The sequence below is a fragment of the Pelophylax lessonae genome, assembly GCF_965119305.1.
Source record: "Pelophylax lessonae genome assembly, chromosome: 10".
NCBI lineage: Eukaryota > Metazoa > Chordata > Amphibia > Anura > Ranidae > Pelophylax > Pelophylax lessonae.
In genome coordinates, this window is record NC_138777.1 from 55,983,979 (window position 1) to 56,006,762 (window position 22,784).

At 45.1% G+C, this 22,784-nt stretch overlaps 1 protein-coding gene across 2 annotated transcripts in view; it reads right to left on the minus strand.

Annotated features, from left to right (window-relative positions):
* Window positions 1-226: 226 nt before the first annotated feature.
* Window positions 227-22,784, minus strand: part of RCN1 (reticulocalbin 1) — a 50,879-nt gene continuing 28,321 nt past the window's right edge. For both annotated transcript variants that reach the window (XM_082270446.1, XM_082270445.1), the window contains exons 5-7: window positions 15,956-16,016; window positions 3,745-3,944; window positions 227-721 (exon numbers count right to left, since the gene is read on the minus strand). In XM_082270446.1, the coding sequence (XP_082126572.1) occupies window positions 614-721; window positions 3,745-3,944; window positions 15,956-16,016 (369 nt within the window). In that variant the 3' untranslated portion in view covers window positions 227-613. The remainder of the gene's footprint in view (window positions 722-3,744; window positions 3,945-15,955; window positions 16,017-22,784) is intronic.

The following is a 22,784-nucleotide window of genomic DNA, read 5'->3' on the forward strand; positions in this document are numbered from 1 at the left end:
CAAAGCGCTCATCTCATGCAATAGGGCAAAACACCCAGTGTGCATGAAACCCAGGAGTGCAGACTTTCCTATTGTTGCTTTGTACACAGAGAGAAGTGCAGCTTTACAACTTTCCTGCTAGTGGTCCTGTTCACCTGTTCTTTGTGATGACCAAACTCATGGAGTTGGCATCAAACACCTTTAGCCTACAATAGGCATGCACTGCTAGGAAATCAGTACAAACCCATTGCTACGTCCCCCACTAAAGTCTTCCTCTGGCCCATTAGTGGTGCATTTAAATGCTGGTTAAATTATTAATATTATGTTGGTCATATCATTTGTACACAAATCCCCAAATGTGCCCCTGTATGGCCAACATTTTAGTAAACATAAAAACGAAGACAGGAGAAAAGAAAAATGGAACAATCTATGTAACAGACGGTTTCCATCATCACATTAAAATCTGTTCATAGGCTTTTTCAGAACACTAAACTCCTGGGTAACTCTACCCATTTTGAGGTAATGAAGAGCACTTAATTTGTGGTGGTGCAAATACTATGGTTTAGTAGAAGTCAAGTGAAAAAAAAATAAAAATAAAATATATATATAGAATCACAGCTGTGCAGTCTTTCGATCACAATTCATCATGGTTCCTGGTAAGGTCTTCCCCATAGTTTGTAGCCTGGCTTCCTACAAACATGTTCCAATTATTTAATATCTCCTCCCTGGTCAGTAGTTTATCCTGCAAGCAAAAGACAAACAACGTTAAATTAAATTTTACTGCCGCCTGGGCTTGTGTATGCAAGCTGTTTGAAAGGAAGGTGTCCCTACTGTTCGTAACAACCAGATCCCAGCTGTTTTTCAGATAGAGTTGGAAAATATACAAGCTTATTCAATAAGGTAGTCTACAGAGCAGGGATGGATGTACTGAACACACCAAGCAGAAGCAACTTGATTTCCTTTTTTCTTTTTTTACTATACGTCACCAAAGAGTTCTGAATGGTTGTTTGAGGTTAGCTTCAGGTTATGACCACTACACTTTGCATGGCTATGCTGGGTAAGGTACCTTTGGGTATCTTCATGCCAGACATGTCATGGCAAAGTTCAGTATTTTTCCTCTATGGCCATATGCTTAAAGTGGAACTACACTTCATCTGAGAACTACATACCAAAAATGCTATTTAACTTATTTTTAATATTCAAAGCAAACTCATCCACCCGTCCAAGTCTCCAAGATTTATTTTGTTGAGAAATCACTTTGAAAAACCATCCCCCTAGCATTTCTGGCTGTTCTTGAGTAAGAGCAGATGATTCGTGTAGCATTTAATTCCTGGAATCCATCTGCCTTTAGCTCAGGTGTGCAAGCAGGAGAGGGTGCGATTAGCTGAGAAAGCTCCACCCCCCCTCCTGAAGACTCCTGGGATGTACGACATCATTTCGCTAGGCCTGGAAACCAGGAAGTAACTAAAGAAATGTAAAAAATAAAATGAAAAAAAGTTTAAAACAAGCAAATATGATACATTTTCCGATCCATCAACTATTGCTAGCAACATAATGAGCGGCCGCATATAAGAGAACCTGAATGTACCCGACACCTAAAATGTACCAGACCCCTGAATGTACTGGCAGCTAAAGGGAAAGCTCCCGATTGGCAGCTTTCGGACCACGCGACAACCAATCATGGCAGTCACATGATCAGAAAACCTGCTCCGCCTCCCGGCATCAGAAACCTCTTAAAGGGCCAAGAGTCATCGGTGTTAAGTAATTAACCTAAAACTCCAGCCACATTTATTCAGTTTAAGATCGAGTGGGGAAAAGGCCCCTTTTGGGAGATTTTCCTCCACTTCCTGCCCTAGTGGAGCGAGGGAACACAGGCAAGAAAAAACGGCTCAGCAGAGATTCAGGACCAAAACTACATTTATTGGTTTGAATGGGAAAGGGTTTCATATGCCATCTATGTCCCCACTGGGGTGATTTCTCTTCACCCCCTTTCCTGGTGATCAGAAGACACGAGAAGAAGATGTAACCGATGGAAAGCAGACAGGAAAAAGAAAAAAAAAAAAAAAAAAAAAAGTCTCATCCTTACCCACTTTCACCCACCACAAAAAAAAAATAATTGCAAAGAGAGCGAGAGAAAGAGGTAGTAGGAGGCAGAATTGTGTTACTTTCATAAGTCCATTTACAGACCTGTTTACTGCTATAAAAAGGAAATTTCTCACGAGACCTCTTTAACATTTTCCCCCTGATAATACTGAGAACAGCTTGATAAATCTGCTGAAGCCAGCAGTCCTATTCAATTCTGTATACAGCAGTCAGAGAATGTAGATGTAGGATGCTTTACAGTGGTTCTAAAAAAAAGGGAAACCTTTTTTTTATCCTAATGCATTCCCTGCAATAGGGTAAAAAACGTCCTGCCATTTGCTTCACCCTACTCACCCCATGCAAATACCTACCCGACTCCTGTCGCGATCCAGCACTGTAACTGTCTGCCAGTCTTCTCTTGATTCTCCCTGCTCTCACAAACTCGGCTGAGAGCAGCAGGAGCCATTGGCTCTTACCATAGTCAGTCAAATCCAGTAAGCAGAGCGCGGAGGGTAGGGACAAACTGCGCTGTGTGTGTCCATAGACACACAAAGCCTGGCTCCGGATCGAGCCCGCACAGCAATTGCTTGCAATGGGGGCAGACGCAGAAAAGCAGGAGCCAAGAACACCAGCAGGGGACCCCCAGAAGAGGAGGTCCAGTTTGCTTTGTGCAGTACCATTGTAGAGAGCACGTGTGTAGAACAGGTTTGTTATTTTTATTTAAAAAATACCTTTACAAAACACTTTAATGGTTGAGAAAATTGCTTAAGGCTTAAATACTTGGTGAGCTATATATGATCCTCTTTGTACTTTCAGAGTAGTAATCCAATGCTTGTGTGGATTGAGCCTTAGGTTGGCCATACATGGATCTTTTCTTTTTGATCACCTAGCGGGCTGATTGAACGAATTCCTCCATCCACCCAAGCGAGGTGGATGGAAGAATCCTCCCTGCAGTGCCATTGTATTCTGGACAGGTGGGGCCCCCTCCGCTGCAAGAATACACTGATCAGCACTGCAGCTGAATGGCTGTAGGCACTGATTGCATGAAAGTTTTCCAACATTCCCATTTACGAGAATTTGATCAGTAGATCAGCTTCTTTCACATGTGAACGTTCATAGATGAATCAAAAGTTGGCTGGTTCAGCAGAAACTGGTCAAATTTCGATCCATCTATGGCCAGCTTTAGGAGCATTATGGCTTTCCATTATTTGGCCTAGGATTGAACAGAGGCAGCTGGGTATTTTGACCAAGATAAATTAGGGGGCAGGGAGGGTAGACACCCATGAGGAAAGAGGAGAGATGATCCAGAAGGGCGAGGATACAAGGTGAGAGTAAGATGCTCCCAAAAGGTAGAGGGAAAAAAAAAAAAAAAAAAAAAACTTACAAATGGATTCCCGGAGCTGTGGATGTAACTTGGCACAGCATAAAAATACCTTTTATAATGCCATCAGTATAAAAAGCTATACATATGGGGTGAGTGGCAATCCACTGATAAAGCTGGCAAAACACAGATTCCATGTACAGCTCCCTCTTCACCATTCATTTTACCCAAGCTCTTTCATAAAGGATTGCCGAGCATCCAACATTGCAAATTATTCTTGGTTTAAAATAGTGTTCATATAATAAAGTATGAGTAGAATCTATGCAAATAGGTATAAAACATTTTATAACATTTCCAACTACCTTGCTGGAGTCAGATTCATAGATCAGGTGTCTGGCCTCAGCCTGGGCATGATCATAGTCCTGGGGAAGAATCCAGTGTCGGATTTCTTCTTGGTCCATTTTTCCATCTTTGTTGAGGTCCCGGAAATCAGAGAACTGCTCCCTCTCTGTGGCCACCCATTCAGGCTCAGGAGTCCCCTCTTCATGTGAAAACATATCCGCTAGAAAGACCAGAATTAGATTTAATAAAAAGCAAAATATAAGAGAATTTAGAGAAAAAAACAGTTGATCAGCTGAGTCCACAATAAAAGGTGACCTCTACAATTACAGCTGAAGTAATCAGTCTGTGCCAAAATATGTCTATTCTGAATCAGGAAAGAATTACACAGGCACAATCACATATATATATATATATATATATATATATATATATATATATATATATATATATATATATATATATATATATATATATATATATAATGATTTTTATACTGTGCATGTACAGCACAACGTTTGGAGTTTAAAGGCGATGGCATGTTAAACAAAAAAAAAGAAAGACATGCTCACCTCAATGCTACAGCATTGCTGTGATGCTGCAGCTGTCCCCTGCCGACTCTAATGCCTCGTACACACGCATCGATAGTTGGCCGTGAATTTTTGGCCAACGTCCGATCGGCCGATTTTCGGCTTGTTAGTATGATGCTTTCGACAACCGACTCCGACTTTTCGGCCGAACAAAATCTGGTGTGCAGGCTATAAAATTTTTGTTGGCCGTCAACAGAACGGCCGATTTTCCGTCAGTCAGTACAGATTTCGGCAGACAAAAATCTGATGAGCAAGACTGGGCATGCTCAGAGAAGAAAAAACACACGGAAAGTAAACCAGCACATGACATCACTTCTGAAGTTCGTGCGCAGTCTAGAGCACATTTCAACCAACACAACAACACTGGACAAAAGACGGCCGATCGGTCGGCCGATAATCGTTGCGTGTGTACGAGGCATAAGACCAAGAACTGAGAGATCACATAACCTGAAGAGAGGGGTGGGGGCAGCTGGCTTCAGCTCCATGAGTTGAGAATCTGAGCCAGCTTTCAATCAGGTAGATGGGTGGATCCTGACAATGTGATTGAGATCCTTCAAGAGCCTGGAGCAGCTCGTGACCTCCGCTGACAACAGGCATTAGCTGGCTGTTGACTGAATCTGGGTCAAAGGAGAGCAAAAGTAACTGTTCTCATGTGACCGAGAAGAAGAAAAGTAAGGCCAAAAATGCTCTGGCCATACTCCTCTTTTAAGGGCAAGTTTATATAAAACTTTAACCCTCTGAGGAGAGCAATCCACAGGGAATTGTTCTTCAGAGGGCATTTGCGGGGCAGTGAGGTCCCTTCACTGCCTGTTTAAACCTCCCAGTGGCCCGCAACACTTCACCGATACTGTGTGCATTGTTGAATTGGTTGCATTTTGTGGGCGGTAGTGCCCGCCAAACATGACTAGGGCTTGCATTCTTGCCATGGCCACACAACTAACCGATTTGGCACTTTGGGAGGAGTCCCAGGTTTGTAATGGATCAATATGTCCTTTAATATTTTCTTTAACATCACTTGTAAAATCATCTCAGCAGTTGTTTTCACAGTCTGATTTGCTGTGCCGTGTTGGCGTAGTGCCTTCCCTGGTTGTTCGATAGAAGGGAGGAGCATCCTGAATCAGCAAGCATGCAAGCATTTGTAGGCTTCATTTACACAGCCATAAAAGGGCCAAACACCATAAAAAAGAAGCTTAATTCTGCATCTTGGAGTCAAAAGTGTTTGCATACAGTCTGGATGTGAACTGTGTCAGCTGTAACTGCTCAGATAGGCACTTATAAGTGAAGAGCTGCAGCATCTGTCAGCCTGTCATTGATTTGTACAGGCTGTGGTCAGCGTCGGTACACAAACACTTGTGACTCTTGGGCTCAGATCTCCTTAATTATGTACGGCCCTCTGTGGCACACAAACACCAGGGCTGCCTAAAATGTAGCAATAATAGGAATGGGTTTGTAATGTATTATTAATTACATCTACTGTAACTACAGTGTCTTGATAGAGTATTCATACCCCTTGAAATGTTCCACATTTTGTCAAGTTACAACCAAAAACGAAAACATATTTTTATTGGGATTTTATGTGATGGACCAACACAAAATGGCACATAAAATTGTGAAGCGGAAGGAAAATAATGAATGGTTTTCAAAATGTTTTCAAATAAATATGTGAAAAGTATGGCGTGCATTTGTATTCAGCCCCCCCTGAATCAATACTTTGTAGAACCACCTTTCTCTGCAATTACAGCTGCAAGTCTTTTTGGGTATATCTCTACCAGCTTTGCACATCTAGGAGAGAGAAATGTTTGCAATGTCTTCTTTGCAATAGCTCAAGCTCTGTCAGACTGGATGGAGAGCGTCGGTGAACAGCAATTTTCAAGTCTTGCCATAGAGTCTCAATTGGATTTAGGTCTGGACTTTGTTTTGGCAATTCTAACACATGAATATGCTTTGTTCTAAACCATTCCATTGTAGCTCTGGCTGTATGTTTAGGGTCATTGTCCTGCTGAAAGATGAACCTCCGCCCCAGTCTCAAGTCTTTTGCACGCTCTAGAAGGATTTCTTCTAAGATTGCCCTGTATTTTGCTCAATCCATTTTCCCATCAACTTTGACCAGCTTCCCTATCCCTGCTGAAGAAAATCATCCACACAACACGATGCTGCCACCACCATGTGGGGATGGTGTGTCCAGGGCGATGTGCAGTGAACGTTTTCCGCCACATATAGCGTTTTGCTTTAAGGCCAAAAAGATAAATTTTGGTCTCATCTGACCAGAGACCCTTCTGCCACATGTTTGCCCCACATGGCTTCTCACAAACTGCAAACAGGACTTCTTATGACTTTCTTTCAACAATGACTTTCTTCTTGCCATTCTTTCATAATGACCAGATTTGTGGAGTGCACGACTAATAGTTGTCCTGTGGACAGATTCTCCCACCTGAACTGTGGATCTCTGCAGCTCCTCCAGAGTTACCATGGGCCTCTTTACTGCTTCTCTGATTAATATACTCTCCTTGCCCAGCCTGACAATTTAGGTGGACGGCCAAGTCTTGGTAGGTTTGCCGTTGTGATATACTCTTTCCATTTTCAGATGATGAATTGAACAGTGCTCCATTAAATGCTCAAAGATTGATAAAAAAATTTTTATAACCTAAACCTGCTTTAAACCTCTCCACAACGTTATCCCTGACCTGTTTGGTGTGTTCCTTGGCCTTCATGATGCTGTTTGTTCGCTAAGGTTCTCTTAAACCACTGAGGGCTTCACAGAACAGCTGTATTTATACAGAGATTAAATTACACACAGGTGGACTATTTACTAATTAGGTGGCTTCTGAAGGCAATTGGTTGCACAAGATTTTAGTTAGGGGTACCAGAGTAAAAGGGAGCTGAAAACAATTGCATGCAACACTTTTCAGATATTTGTAAAACATTTTGAAAACAATTTATCATTTTTCTTCTACTTCACAATTATGTGCCACTTTGTGTTGGTTGATCACATAAAATACATTTACATTTTTGGTTGTAAAATGACAAAATGTGGAAAATTTCAAGGGGTATGAATACTGTTTCAAGGCACTGTACCTGTATTTCACTATTCCCAGGCAGCTCAAAGCAATGGCAATATTAGGGTGGGGGGCAAGCACTGATTACTTATTGCATCAATTTAAATCCCAACTGAGACAGTATCTGCATGGAATTTGCATGCTCGCCCTGTGCTCGTGTGGCCTCCAGGCTCTGATGAAGAGGCACGGCCTCGAAACGCGTCAGCCCTCCGTCTTTACGAGACATTGGACTCTTATAAAGATGCAGCTCTATGGAATTGAAATGCTTGACTTTTATGCATGTTTGTGAGTAGCTGATTTTTATTTTACTATTAAAAAGCCCGCTGAGGATAATGCGCTAGGCTGGTGCGCCCCTTTCTTTGTTTTCTATTTACAGCTCGTGTGGGTTTCCCTGGGAAGGCCAGTTTCCTCCCACATTAACAAAGACATGTTGGTAGGATAACTGGCTCCTGTCTAAATTGGGCATAGTATGTGCATATGAGATCAAGGTCAACTTTACCCCCTCCCCACTACCCTGCTGCTCTGCACTCACCCTGCTCTATAAGCAGGTGCTTCCAGTTATCACCTCCCAACCACAATGATCCCTGCTTCTGCTCCCCAGCATGGTTTGCATGCACACTTAAGCGAACCGGGCCGCAAGTGAACCATGCCTGGGACCACCTCTTCCAAGTGGAAAACAGATGGGTAAGTGCAACTAATCAGCAGCTGTCCCTTCCCCAAATATACATGGTGCATGCTCAAAACAAACTCCCTTGAAGGAGGAATCACTTTTAAGATTCCGAAACATGTCGGGATGTCTCCTACTGCATTGTTAACCAGTGATTCCATTCTCACACTGGTACACATGCGACGGACTTGAGCGTAACCACCTACATGTCATTTTGTCATGTGTTTTTATATGGGTGTTGCTACTCTCATATAGATGTATATATTTTAATATTTATTTAATAAAATCTACCATTTATTCTACCTCTTCTTACTCTTTATTTCCATTAATCAGCTCTGTCCACTCAAATCCCCTAAGGCTACTTTCTTTTTGTTTTCCACCTCTTCCAAGTGGTCCTGGGCAAGGTATGCTTAACCACTTCCAGGCACGGTTACGTGCAATCACACCACACAAACAAACCGGACCAAGGGAGTAAACTGTGCCTGGGCACGGTTACATATGCCAGTGAGTGCACCCTTAAGGTGGCCATAGGTGGCTTTAAAATTTGATACATCTATGGGGCAGGCCATCGATCAACTTCAGTACAACAAGCGTGTTTTTTTTTTGTTTTTTTTCGTTTCATCACTGCCGAAGGCTAAAGCCACCAGCAGTGATCATTGACGTCTGACAGCAAGGAAACCTCCTGCTGTCAGAACACAATCGTGAAGCGGGAGGGATTTTCGAGCGATTTTCTTTCCTTCCACCTGTGGTGAAAGGAAAGAAAATTGTATAATGTATGGCAAGCCTAAAGCCTCATACACACGCGTCGAAAATTGGCAGGGAATGTTCGTCCGATGGCCGATCTGACGATTTTCGGCTTGTTAGTATGATGCTTCCGACAACCGACTCCGACTTTTCGGCCGAAAAAAATCTGGTGTGCAGACTATAAAATTTTTGTCTGCCGTCAAAACACAGCCGATTTTCGTGCAGTCAGTACAGATTTCGACAGGGAAAAATCTAATGAGCAAGACTGGGCATGCTCAGAGAAGAAAGAACACAAAGAAAGCAACCCAACACATGACATCACTTCTGAAGTAGAATTTTGTCGGGCGAGAAAATTCGTGTGCAGTCTAGGCACATTCCAACCAACAAAACACCACTCTGGACAAAAGACGGACGATCGGTCGATTGATAATCGTTGCGTGTGTACGGGGCTTTAGATTGTAAGCTCCTTTAGCGCAGAGACTGATCTGCATGTACATTTTAAATGCATAAAATTGTTGGTGCTACATAAATAAAAATACTATTCATAATACTTACTACAAAGCAAACCTATTAATTCAGCCATCATGGGTAAAATATGAGCTCACTTTTACATTGGTATTTCAGCTATGTATTTAAATGCCTAAAATTCTTCTTTTAAAATTTCGTATCCAGCCTGCCTGAACTCATTTATTTATTAAGAATACAGTTTTACCTGCAGAAAAACATTAAAATAAACCAGCACAAAAATAATCCTTCCAAAAAACAAAAATAAAATTCCCATCTGTGTTCTACACAACACATGACAAATGGAAATGAAATCAGACAGGTCAGAAAAGGTTTCATTATGTCAATTTTGATTTGGGCACAAAAAAAACTATGTAAACCTCGAATAACAGAATGTCATCTTTTTTTTCCTTCTGTCTACCGCTGAGAAAACAACATTCTTGATCAACACCTAAATTAAATTACTTTACCTCTCTCCATTACCGAAGGCACTCTGGGAACACATCCTGTCATTACCAAGTAGGGTGCTGCCTTCTATAGCACTGTGACATTGTACACAAAACAATATACACAATTTGGACCACTTTACCCTCGCTGGGAGAACAGCAGGCCAGTAGGTAAGCACCAACCGCGACAGAACTTTGACCAAAGAAACATTTTAATTGCCAGGAGCCCATTAAACGTCTTGGGAGAGCGGCTTGCCGGCTCTTATAGTAGGATGCGTTTCTGCCTCATTTCATCATACACAAAAGGGGACACAATTATAGGTCTAATTTAAGCACACCTGCATTATTTCAAATCAGAATGTATATAGATTTAAATATATATAAGAAAGAGCCAGGCTTCATTGGCACAGTGTGAGCAGTCAAACCCAGGTAGCCATTCCCAAACTTTTTAGACTTGTCGCGATGTTCTGCAGCTGCCTGAAATTAAGTTTGCAACTGGGGCAGCAATAAATATATAGCCAATATTAACCTCTGAAATGCCACCGGGGCTGATGTATGGAAAAAAAAAAAAAAAAAAACAAAGTAACCTGGTAAAGGGACATTATCCTTAGGATGTATAGATCCTAAAAACAGTGTCATTTTAGAGCAGACCTGCCATGACAAATAAGTAGTCTGCTTTCTTACAAGTCTCCTACCCCCCAACACACTCCTCCCCTCCCCCCTGCAATATGCCCATTTCACACGGGCATTCTGTGTGTTTTTTTTTTTTATCTGCCCATTGAAGGATGAGAAACAGACAGCAATGCATTCCTAAGGGCAACTCGATGTAAACGGATGATCATCCATTTACAGCAGTATCCGTACAGGTCTGATTCTTTTTTTTTTTTTTAAAGCGGAAAAAGTCTCTATTTTTTTTCCATTTAAAAAAAATAAATAAATTAAGCGGACCTAAAAAAAAAAAAAAAAAAAGCACACAGTCAGTGTGTGATTAAGCACACAGTCAGTGTGTGAAATGCGTCTACCTTGTCACGATTGTCATATTTGGATGTCCAGTCAATAAATCTGGATTTTGACTCAACCTGGAGTGCTGCCAATTCCTTTTCCTTTATCAAGTTTCCACGGAGGAGAGCCGGGGCATGCACCGGTGTGAGTCATCAGGCAATTACACCACCTTGAGCAGTGAGTTCTTGTCTCTTCAATTAAAAAAGTATGGAAACAGACAATGGTCCGTTTCTGCATTGATTGTTAGAAGACGGCACCTGTCGGCATCCTAACAACCATGACTCCTCCCTGCTGTCAGCAGGAAGGGGTGGGACATGAGGATTCCCTGCTGGCCGCAAAATGCAGGCAAAAAAGCTGAAAAAATAAATAAGTTTAAAATGGCATAAATGCTCTCCCCCCCTTATACCATACCTGGCCCTTTGGGCACCTCATCCCCATGTTGACCCTCATGTGAATGAATATAGAGTACACAGTACACCTACACATTCACAGAAAAAAAAATAACGTGTGAATAAAACACCACACAATTTTTGACTAGTCTTTTTTTTTTTTTAAATAATGGTCCCCGATGTATTTCCATTATCGATCACGTCATCCAGAGATGCAGGTCCACAATCACAATGAACGATAGCCGCTGACTCACATGACAAAAAAAAATCCCCTTCGAACCCAACAGCTCCCATCCCTTTGTTTACCTTAGCAGTGGGGGGAAGCAGTGCAGTGATTCACTGGGTGACCCGCCCCCTTATGACATATTTGCCCCTTTGTTTACTTTTAACTGCGGGGAGAACCAATCGGCGAGTGTCAGGGTTTGTCAAGCAGCAGGGGTCTGTGGCCATTATCATGATTGACATGGACTTCCAGCGCTGGACAACGTGACTGACAATAGATCTTTATCAGGGACTTTTTTTTTTTTTTAAAGGACTTCTCAAACTTCCTGTGAATAGTAGAGCAACGCTCAGTGTGACTTGATTTTGTTCTGGCAGCAGACAGGAAGTTCCCATCCCACTGCCGGAACACAGTGCTGTATACTGTTTGTAGCTGATGCTGTCAGATTATACAGCACTGACAGTGGGAGCATCTATTAGCACAAGAAAAATTAATTTTGGACCATCTTCAATGTGCAGCAAAATTGGCTTTGTACATTTTCTAGAATTTCCACCTCTAGGGTAGCTTCACTGCTTCGCAGGGTCTCCTGGAGCCACTCTGACATGCATGCCCCAGCTGGGTAAACATCTTAATGTGTTGACGCTCTATGAGACTGCGGCAGCACATAAGCCCTCTGTTCAAAGCTACTCCCCTACAAGGACTGTAACGGACATCAGCCTTCTTCAGCGAGATATCCCTAGTGTTGTAAATTGTGCGAAAGCAAGGTAATAGAGTATTACTTTGTAAAAAAAAAAATAACTTTGCATAGGCATAAAATGGTAGAATTCAGTGGTCCTCAGGGCCCACTAACAGGCCATATTTTAAGTATTACCTTGGGGAGATGCAGACTAGAGTACTGCAATCACTGAGCAGCAAATGATATCACATGGGATGTATTTCAGTTATCTTGCAAACCTGGCCTGTTAGTGGGCCCTGTAAGCCAGGGTTGAGGACCACTGGTATAATGGATATATGGATATAGTCCCAGTGCATTAGGTCACAGGACTAAACTCTTACCTGCACGATGCAAACTCCCTGGCCGGATGTCAGAGGAAGGGCAGCAGAGAGGGACACGGCAGTGCAGGCATGCTTTAAATGAGGCTATGCAAAAGGTTAAAGGGCAGCTTCACATTACTCCGCTGTTTTTGTGGGGGTTAGCTATGCTTTCCTATTGACTTCTATTACGGCCTGTGGTTTTGGACTTAAGGACCAAGCCTATATCTGACACATGTTGTTTACAAGTAAAAATTTTTTTTTGCTAGAAAATTACCTAGAACCCCCTAACACATATATATATATATATATATATATATAAATATTTTTTTTTTTTTAGCAAAGACTCTGGAGAATTAAATGGCGATCATTGAAATATTTTTTTGTCACGCAGTATATTTGTGCAGCGGTCTTTCAAACGCAATTTTAGAAAAAATACACTGAAATTAATAAAAAAAAAAAAAAAAAACAGTAAAGTTAGCCCAATTTTTTGTATATTGTGAAAGATGATGTCACATAGAGTAAATATAGATACCTAACATGTTAGGGTTTAAAATTGCGCACACTCATGGAATAGCGACAAACTACTGTTCTTAAAAATCTGCACAGACGCTTTAAAAAATGTTAATGGTTACCAGTTTAGAGTTACACAGGAGGTCTTTTGTTAGAATTTTTGCTCTCACTCCGACGAAAGAGGCGATACCTCACAAGGTGATTTAAACACCATTTACCTTTGCAGGTGTGACTTACTTATGGGTTTTCTTTGGTGCGCAAGCTCACAGGGATAGGGGCGCTTTAAACATTTTTTTCCCTATTTAAAATTTAATTTTTAACACTGAAAAAAAAAAAAAATAAATAAAAAGAAAGAAAGAAAGAAAGAAAGAAAGAAAGAAAGAAAGAAAGAAAGAAAAGAACCCCAAACCCCCTTTCAATGCACTACAAAGTATTCGGTCGTAAGCAGCCGAGAAAACCGGACGCGACGTTGTTACCGGGTTACTTGATCGGGCTGCAGGCATCATCCTGGTACAACCACTTCTTCAAGCCAAAGTACAGGTACGTCGGTTTGCGGGAAGTGGTTAAGACCTAGGACTTTGCCTCAGACAGCTAGGACCATGCCAAAGACTGCCTGATCTGTGTGTCTCTTACATGCTGTTTAAGTTCCTGGATGTTTGTAAGTGTATCCCTTTATATATTTTTTTTTTTTTTTTAATACATTTTTAAAGCGGAATTACACCAAGTTTGCTTTGATTTGATTATTCCTTTCATGCTTTCATGCCACTTGGGGAATGAGAGTTTATCTTACTACATTCATCCGGTGATTACAAGCTTGAACATCTGGGGACTACAGCATTCTGTTGTAGATCCACCTGTTATTGTATGAGCCCATCTGACCCATTTGTCATATGGCATTCTGGGTCCAGCTTTTTTTGGTGAGCGCATATATACATTTTCCCTGTCGGTGTTGGGATTTGATGTTCATTGGGACCATACACATCACCGTGGAATCTTTATGCTTTTCACTTGGGACTCTTAGACCCCGTTCACACTGGGGCGACCTGGTCGCCTGACAGGTCGCCTGCCATAGAGAAGCTGTGGACCCGTTCTAATAGGAGCGACACAAGTCGCTCCGACTTAGAAAAAGGGTCCGGAGCTTCTTTGGGGCGACCCGGAGCGACCTGCATTGACTTCAATGATATGAAGTCCGTGCCGGCCGCTCCTGTGAGGTCGCCCCGGCAAGTAGCGTCGCCCCAGTGTGAACGGGGTCTTATTTACTTTTATATTTCTGTTATTCTGTTTGAATGATTTTTCACATATCATTTGTTTAGCGCTGCACGTTGTTTATATATATCAGTTTGTTTCAATTTATGTCAGTTGAGTGTGCTAGCTGATATTTTTATGGTTAGCGCAGTAGATCACATTTTCCCTTTTATGTGAATAAAGAACTTTTGTTCATTGGATTCCGTGGTGGTGTGCGACCATTTTCTTCTTTCATATAACTTATGAAGCCAGACTGGAAACTCCACGATGCTGCTAGTACATTGCCAATGCCCAGCTTTTGCTGTTAACCTTCACCATCATAGGAGTGAGCTCTCCAACTTTGGACTCAAAACTGCTGCATTAAAAGGAAGAGAAAGTGCGTGTGAAGGGGTTTGCTTCAGAGTAATGCCTTCTACACACGCATCGATAGTTGGCCGTGAATTTTCGGCCAACGTCCGATTGGCCGATTTTCGGCTTGTTAGTATGATGCTTTCGACAACCGACTCCGACTTTTCGGAGTGGTGTGCAGGCTATAAAATTTTTGTTGGCCGTCAACAGAACAGCCGATTTTCCGTCAGTCAGTACAGATTTCGGCAGACAAAAATCTGATGAGCAAGACTGGGCATGCTCAGAGAAGAAAAAACACACGGAAAGTAAACCAGCACATGACATCACTTCTGAAGTCGATTTTTGTTGGCCAAGAAAATTCGTGTGAAGTCTAGAGCACATTTCAACCAACAAAACACCACTCTGGACAAAAGACGGCCGATCGGTCGGTCGATAATCGTTGCGTGTGTACGAGGCATAAGAGCTCACTACTGTGATAAGGGAAAACCATAATAGGTGCGCCCCTCTTAGCAACATCCTAGCAATGTTCTGGGAGTATTCCAGTAAGGCTTCATGAGGTACAGAAATGGCCTACACCTATAAGAAAGGCATTATTCAACTTTAGATAAAACAAGCTGTGCAACTTTGACTGGAGACCCTTTATCTGTACAGACAGTTTTACGTAAAAGTGAACTAAGCATTTAATACTACTTTAAATACTTTGAGTTACTAGATCAGAACAAAGTATGGAGAGACGTCCATCTAAGTTTATTCTGACTTTCCTAATCTGCATATTTGTACCATCTCACTGAATCAAAATATTGAAGGCATGAGATCTGCATGAGAACCAGGACATTAACATCTTAAGTAGAGAAAGGTATACTTAAAGGCCCAAAGCGAGGTAGTGGGAGGCAAGAGGGGTTGGGGCCAAGCTTGACATTTACAGGAAATGGAACTCTGACTTCCTTGATCTGCATACTTGTTCTAAGTCAGCGACTGGAAAAGTGTATACAGAGGATCAGGATAAAAGCCAAGCAACTAAAATGTTCATAAGAACAGCAGCCCTCATATTGCTGTAAGGAAGGATACATTTATGGGCCCATTCTTGCAAATGCAGTGCGCTACAACACAAAGGGCATTCACATCGAGTACCATGAAATGTGTCAAGGCAGATGCTGATTGTCTAAGAACAGGATAGGATGTGAAGGTTTGTGAAATCATACAGTACAATGACATGGAGCCTGGAAGTCTGACATAGGTTTACTGGACAGTTAGCAGCTGCCTTGGCACATTCAAGGGGTAATGGATTTAGGTGACAGTTACCTGCATGGATATAAATGCTGGGATATCCCCCTGGCACTCAGAGCTATGAATGAGTAGGGAAACATATTTAACGTAATAATCAAGTCCAGTTGAATGCAACCAACTACTACTAGCTATTCAATGACCCGGATAAATGAGACCCTTCAGAGACAGTTACCATAGATACAAAGTCTTACCAATATATTCATCTTCATCTACAAATCCATCTCCATCCTTGTCAATATCTTCCAAGGTCTCCTGCAAGAAATAACCAAACAATAAATAATGTATCTAAACAGCAGTCTAATATAGAGATGCGCAGATACCATTTTTTTTAACACAAAGTACCGAGACAGTCACAGACCGCAGGAGGCAATTACAGACCGCAGGCATGCTGCGGGAGACAGTCACGGCCCGCAGGCATGCTACGGGAGGCAGTCACAGACCGCCGGCATGCTGCGGGAGGCAGTCACGGCCCGCAGGCATGCTACGGGAGGCAGGCACGGCCCGCAGGCATGCTACGGGAGGCAGGCACGGCCCGCAGGCATGCTACGGGAGGCAGGCACGGCCCGCAGGCATGCTACGGGAGGCAGGCACGGCCCGCCGACACGCTACGGGAGGCAGTCACGGCCCGCCGACACGCTACGGGAGGCAGTCACGGCCCGCCGACACGCTACGGGAGGCAGTCACGGCCCGCCGGCACGCTACGGGAGGCAGTCACGGCCCGCCGGCACGCTACGGGAGGCAGTCACGGCCCGCCGGCACGCTACGGGAGGCAGTCACGGCCCGCCGGCACGCTACGGGAGGCAGTCACGGCCCGCCGGCACGCTACGGGAGGCAGTCACGGCCCGCCGGCACGCTACGGGAGGCAGTCACGGCCCGCCGGCACGCTACGGGAGGCAGTCACGGCCCGCCGGCACGCTACGGGAGGCAGTCACGGCCCGCCGGCACGCTACGGGAGGCAGTCACGGCCCGCCGGCACGCTACGGGAGGCAGTCACGGCCCGCCGGCACGCTACGGGAGGCAGTCACGGCCCGCCGGCACGCTACGGGAGGCAGTCACGGCCCGCCGGCACGCTACGGGAGGCAGTCACGGCCCGCCGGCACGCTACGGGAGGCAGTCACGGCCCGCCGGCACGCTACGGGAGGCAGTCACGGCCCGCCGGCACGCTACGGGAGGCAGTCACGGCCCGCCGGCACGCTACGGGAGGCAGTCACGGCCCGCCGGCACGCTACGGGAGGCAGTCACGGCCCGCCGGCACGCTACGGGAGGCAGTCACGGCCCGCCGGCACGCTACGGGAGGCAGTCACGGCCCGCCGGCACGCTACGGGAGGCAGTCACGGCCCGCCGGCACGCTACGGGAGGCAGTCACGGCCCGCCGGCACGCTACGGGAGGCAGTCACGGCCCGCCGGCACGCTACGGGAGGCAGTCACGGCCCGCCGGCACGCTACGGGAGGCAGTCACGGCCCGCCGGCACGCTACGGGAGGCAGTCACGGCCCGCCGGCACGCTACGGGAGGCAGTCACGGCCCGCCGGCACGCTACGGGAGGCAGTCACAGCCCGCAGGCACGCTACGGGAGGCAGTCACAGCCCGCAGGCATGCTACGGGAGGCAGTCACAGACCACAGGCATGCTACGGGAGGCAGTCACAGACCGCAGGCATGCTACGGGAGGCAGTCACAGCCCGCAGGCATGCTACGGGAGGCAGTCACAGACCACAGGCATGCTACGGGAGGCAGTCACAGCCCGCAGGCATGCTACGGGAGGCAGTCACAGCCCGCAGGCATGCTACGGGAGGCAGTCACAGACCACAGGCATGCTACGGGAGGCAGTCACAGACCGCAGGCAGTCACAGACCACAGGCATGCTACTAGTACTTTGGATGGTGTGGTGAAGTTGCAGTCAGTGTGGGGAAGTCTGTCCTCCCTCTCTCTAGAATACACCTCTGTGATCCCTGCCCCCTCCCCTATGTGAGCTCTGCTCACTTATATTAGCAGTGTCTCACTCTGGATTGCACTCAGGTCTCCTCAGTCTTCCAGCGATTAAGCTCAGCAGCAGATAGAAAGTCTTCTCAGACTCCCAGGCACTTCTGTTGTCAGTGAGAAATTTCAACACTAGCTGGAGGAAGTTCCATTTTCCTCCTCTGAATGCCAGGGCCTCCATGCACCTGACTGGTTGCTAGGATGCTAGGCGGGCCCAGCAACCAATCATTTTGACAGGCTGGACTTGGAGGAGCTGGGAATTCTGCCACTGTTAAAGATGGCCCTGCATGTCCCCCCTCTGGCGGGTGTCACCCAGGTTTGGTCCACACCCCTTTTAGTGACGCCACTGGGAGGAGGAGGCTATGATGGCACCTGCTAGAGGAGACAGCCGGCCAGCTGACCGCTATCGGTTTCGGAGCATTTTTGCAGGTACCGATACTCGCGGAAATGCCTAGTATCGGCACCGATATCGGCGCAACCCTAGTCTAAAGCAGGCCAAAGATTAATCAATTTTCCATTCGACCACAGGTGGAAGGAAAGAGAAATCGCTCATTGTCCCCATCAACACAGTCCGCTTTGACGGGGGGAGCCCCTCCTGCAGCACTAATGTGTTCTGCCCCTAACACTGTGAACCAGCAATCTGAAAGCATACAATGGGATTGCCCGCTGTGTGTGCCCACATCTGCTAGAGTCTCACTATACAATAGTCACCTGTGTGTCTGTTATTAATCTCCTGGCAGGTAGCTCTTAGTGTATTTGCCTTCCCAGAGGCGGCATGTTCGGTGAGCAATGAAGGCAATCAGCAAAGACTCGCAGAGCTCCGACTTCAATGCTTGCCAATTGCAGTTCCCTTAGGAAGCCTCTACTGAAGAGAGCCAAAAAAATAAAAAACACAAACTCCAAAGTACAATGAAGAGGATTGGTAACCCAGAGACCAGTTTTCATCAGTTAAACCCCTGTTCCATGCAAACAGTACGATTCAGTACAAGATTGCAATGGTTTTTAAAATCTTTTACCCCTCTGCTTAGCAAGATTTACATGACCTCCACAGTCCTAGTCTTCCAGTAGTGGCCTATCTGCAGAGTAGACGAGCACACACAAATTGCACAACTGTAATGTGTGCTGCTACCTGAGGCTGAAGGCAGCCTGTGTGATGACTACACTTTCTGTACTCCAGAAAATTTAGGGTGTGGTCATGACTGAACACTCGGAGTTGGCTGGGAGTCATTTACACTGGAGGTAGGATGGCTGGTAAGTCTAGGTTCACACTGAATGCGGTTCTGAAATCGTGCAACTTTACTTGAAATCACACAGTTCTGAAGCTGCATGTCAGTGCAACTTCGGGTGTGACTTGGTGCCTATGCAAGTCGCATTTGAAATCGCCAATAGTGCAGGAAATACATTTTCCAATAAGTGCGGTCCTGCAAAAATCGGCATTGCACCGACTTGAACAGTTCCATTGCCGACAATAGGGTGGGGTTTGTCATGCAATTTGACTTGTCAAATCGCATGGGGGGGGGGGCTAAAAGATCAAAACGGAGCTTCCTTGGTGGAAAGTACCAGGAGTAGGCGAATAACCTGCAGTAAAAGCTGCATTTCCTTCCTTTTCCCAGGATTATAGGATTTAAAGTGACCCTGTCGCCAAGCCATCTACTTTAACAACCACCTTCAAGTACATAAATCTTATAGGTGCATTTGGTTTACGTTATGTTATTTACCTGAAAAAGCCCCCATTGTTTAGATAACCAAAAGCCCTGAGACTGCTGCTGGGTGCAGCACCTTGGAAGTGATGCACAATCCACAGGTCATAATAGAAACACTCCCATACAGCACTGGAACACCATGGGGACAGAGGAAAATCAACGCATTTCACACTATCTCAGAGCCAATGTTATGAATAAGCGCTGAGATAGCACAAAACATGTTGACTTTTCTTTGTCCCCATGGTGTTACAGTGCTGTATTTGAGTGTTTTTTTAAATACTACAATAAAGTTGGATGTCTTTGCGAAGTGCAGCAGCCTGGACCTGTGGATTGTGCATTACACAGAGTTAAACAAATTGGGCTGGCACCTGAATATCTGAGGGGTGTGGAGGATAGTGGCGGCTAGCCCACTTGAGGTTGGAAGTGATGTCATATGTTTTCCCTCTAACAGGCTGTATGGGAATGAAGTCCTGTGCCTACCGCTGTGCCTAATGCTGGCCGGGAAGGGAGCACGTCTATGCTTCAGGCACCCCCCGTCAGACCACAACCCCAACTAATTTCACTCCGCCCACCGGAGCTTACTCATGGGAATGGGTCCCCATGAGTAAGCGCCGGTGGGCGGACTGAAAAACACACTGGGGGGTATGGACTGGCGGGGGTCAAGGTTGAGACTGCTATTCAGTATCATACAGCAGGTCTTGACTTGATGTGCATCTCCCGGGACACTTAATCACTCCACTACTCCCTCTTACTACTCTCCCAGCAGCTAAATAAGGTGAAGAGAGGGGCAGAGGAGCTGGGCCAGCATAGAGACACTCCCAGAAGGAGAGAGCTATGACATGAAAGAAGGGAGGGGCTGTGTGCTAGAAATGTAAAATCAAGTCAAATTTGCTAGCAAGTTCAGAGGCACACTGCAAGGCAATTAAAAATGGTCTATGAAAAGGAGAAACACTGCAAGCAGTCATTAAAAATACTTAATTTTTCTATATTTTTACCTGCATTTTTGGGACAGGTCTCTTTAACCACTTCAATACAGGGCACTTTTATCACCCCCCTCCTCCTCCTGCCCAGGCCAATTTTCAGCTTTTAGCGCTGTCGCACTGGGAATGACAAAGGCAACTGCAACGCTGTACCCAAATTAAATATTTATCTTTTTTTTTTTTTTTAGACAGATAGAGCTTTCTTTTGGTGGTTCCGAGTTTTAGCTTTTGCTAAACGAAAATTTAAAGGAAGTTTCTTGGTTTTGGTCACAAAATTTTGTAAATAAGTAATTGTTTCCTTCACTGATGTGCGCTGATGAGGCTGCACTGACGGGCACTGATAGGCTACACTGATGAGAAGGCACTAATAGGCGGCACTTATGGGAACTGAAAGACACCACTGGTGGACACTGATTGGCACAGCTGTTGGGGCTGCACAGATAATCAATGCAATGATTATCAGCGCAGAACCCCCACATCAGGAGAGATGCTTAACGGCTCTCCTCTACACACACCCTGTCAGTGCAAGAAGAGGAATGCCGATAACCGACACTTCCTATTTACACTGTGATCAGCTATGATTGGACACAGCTGATCACATGGTAAAGAGCCCATGTCATAGACTCTTTATCGAGATCGGAGTGACACACCGCACCAATGATCGCCGCACGCCCCCTGGGGGCATGCAAATCGGCTTGTTCTGAAGGGCGTCATATGAAGTCTAGTCAGGGCAATGGAGCCCCCACCCGGCCGTCATTCTGCTATAGACCAATAAGGTGTTAAAACTTAAAATGGCTTAAAAAGTTTAGCTGAAGTTGGCTTTCTAAGTTTGCCGGTCATGGAAGAAATAGGCTTCTGCCATAGTGGACCACAATATTAAAATGCTTGTTGCCTGGCTGTTAAGCGGACTCTCAGGCATTGATACTTTCTGAGCCACTGACCTGGAACAAGTATGCAAATCAGAAAAGTCAGAAACCTTTATATGTCGACTTGTCCCAGGACAGCATTTTAAAATACCGAAGTCAGAGTTTACATGAACAATGTTTGGAAGGTACGTTGTAGTTGGTAAGGCTCCTTTCACACGGTCCGCCTCTGTCGGCGGACTCCGTGCTGCTCAGCGGGGATCGATACACTCAACCCCGCTGAGCAGGCAGGTGACAGCTCCCTCTCCGCTCTGTGTGCGGAGAGGGAGGTGTCAGAGACCCACCGCCTGTCCGCTCTCATCCGATCCTATCCCCTGGACAGATGGAAAATAGGGTTTCCATCCGTCCAGATTTCACGGACAGGATCGGATGCGGATGGCAGCGGACATGTCTCCGCTGACATCTGCTGCCCCATTGGGATGCATGGAGGATCCGATCAGATCCGCCTAAAAAACTGACAGGCGGATCTGATCGGATCGTTCGTGTGAAAGGAGCCTAAGGGTATTTCTGCTCTGCATAGTGCAGTTTGCATTCTTTAGCACTCCTGCACAATAAAACCAAGTTTAGGTGCCATACCTGTGGAAGCTGAAATTTACTGTAGTAGGCACCGATACTTCAGTGGTTGCAGATTGTTTCCGGGTCCCATGCTGAGTGGCTGCCCTACTACTTACTAAAAAACACAGGAGGTCATTAGCTTGCACGGGCGCCATTTAGAGAACACTTTGCATTTTCTCCTTGAGTGCAAAGCTTTCTCTGACTGGATGAGATGGAGATCATGGTTTAACCACCTTGCCTCTCCATCTCATACAATCACAGAACGTTTTGCATCCATTGGGAAAAAGCAAAGTGATCACTGGAGTAGTGAGGTCTACCACAGCGATTTTCAGTTTCCAAAAGTATCCCACAGGTCAGGTCTATAGTATACATCAGTCAAAGCTGTAACTTTGTAAAATTGCCATATCTAAACTTCAGATTTAGGTAGGAGAGTTGTATCCTACTTACAAAGCATACACTTATGTTATTTTTATAACTGCGTGTAGTTTGATTCATGCTATATAAAATAATAAAAAAAAAACAGAACACTTTTTCCAACCTGCCTACATTATTCATTGTATTTATTATAACTGTCAAGTTACCCAGCAGTTTACATACTGTATATGTCTCTGCCCTCAAGATGCTTACAATCCAAAGTCTCTAGTTCCCACACACACACATACTAGGACCAAGATAGGAGCCAAGTAGCCTACCAGTATGTCTTTGGAGCAGTGGCGTCGGCAGGGGGGGGCTGACAGGGGCTATAGCCCCGAGTTGGCCCCCAAAAAGCCCCGAGTCTCATATTCCATTTTAAAATGATTAGCCCCGAATCACTCCCAAGGCGTGGGGTTGGTCGGGGCTAAATACTCAGCATAATGTCCATCCAGTGATTGGTGGGGCAGC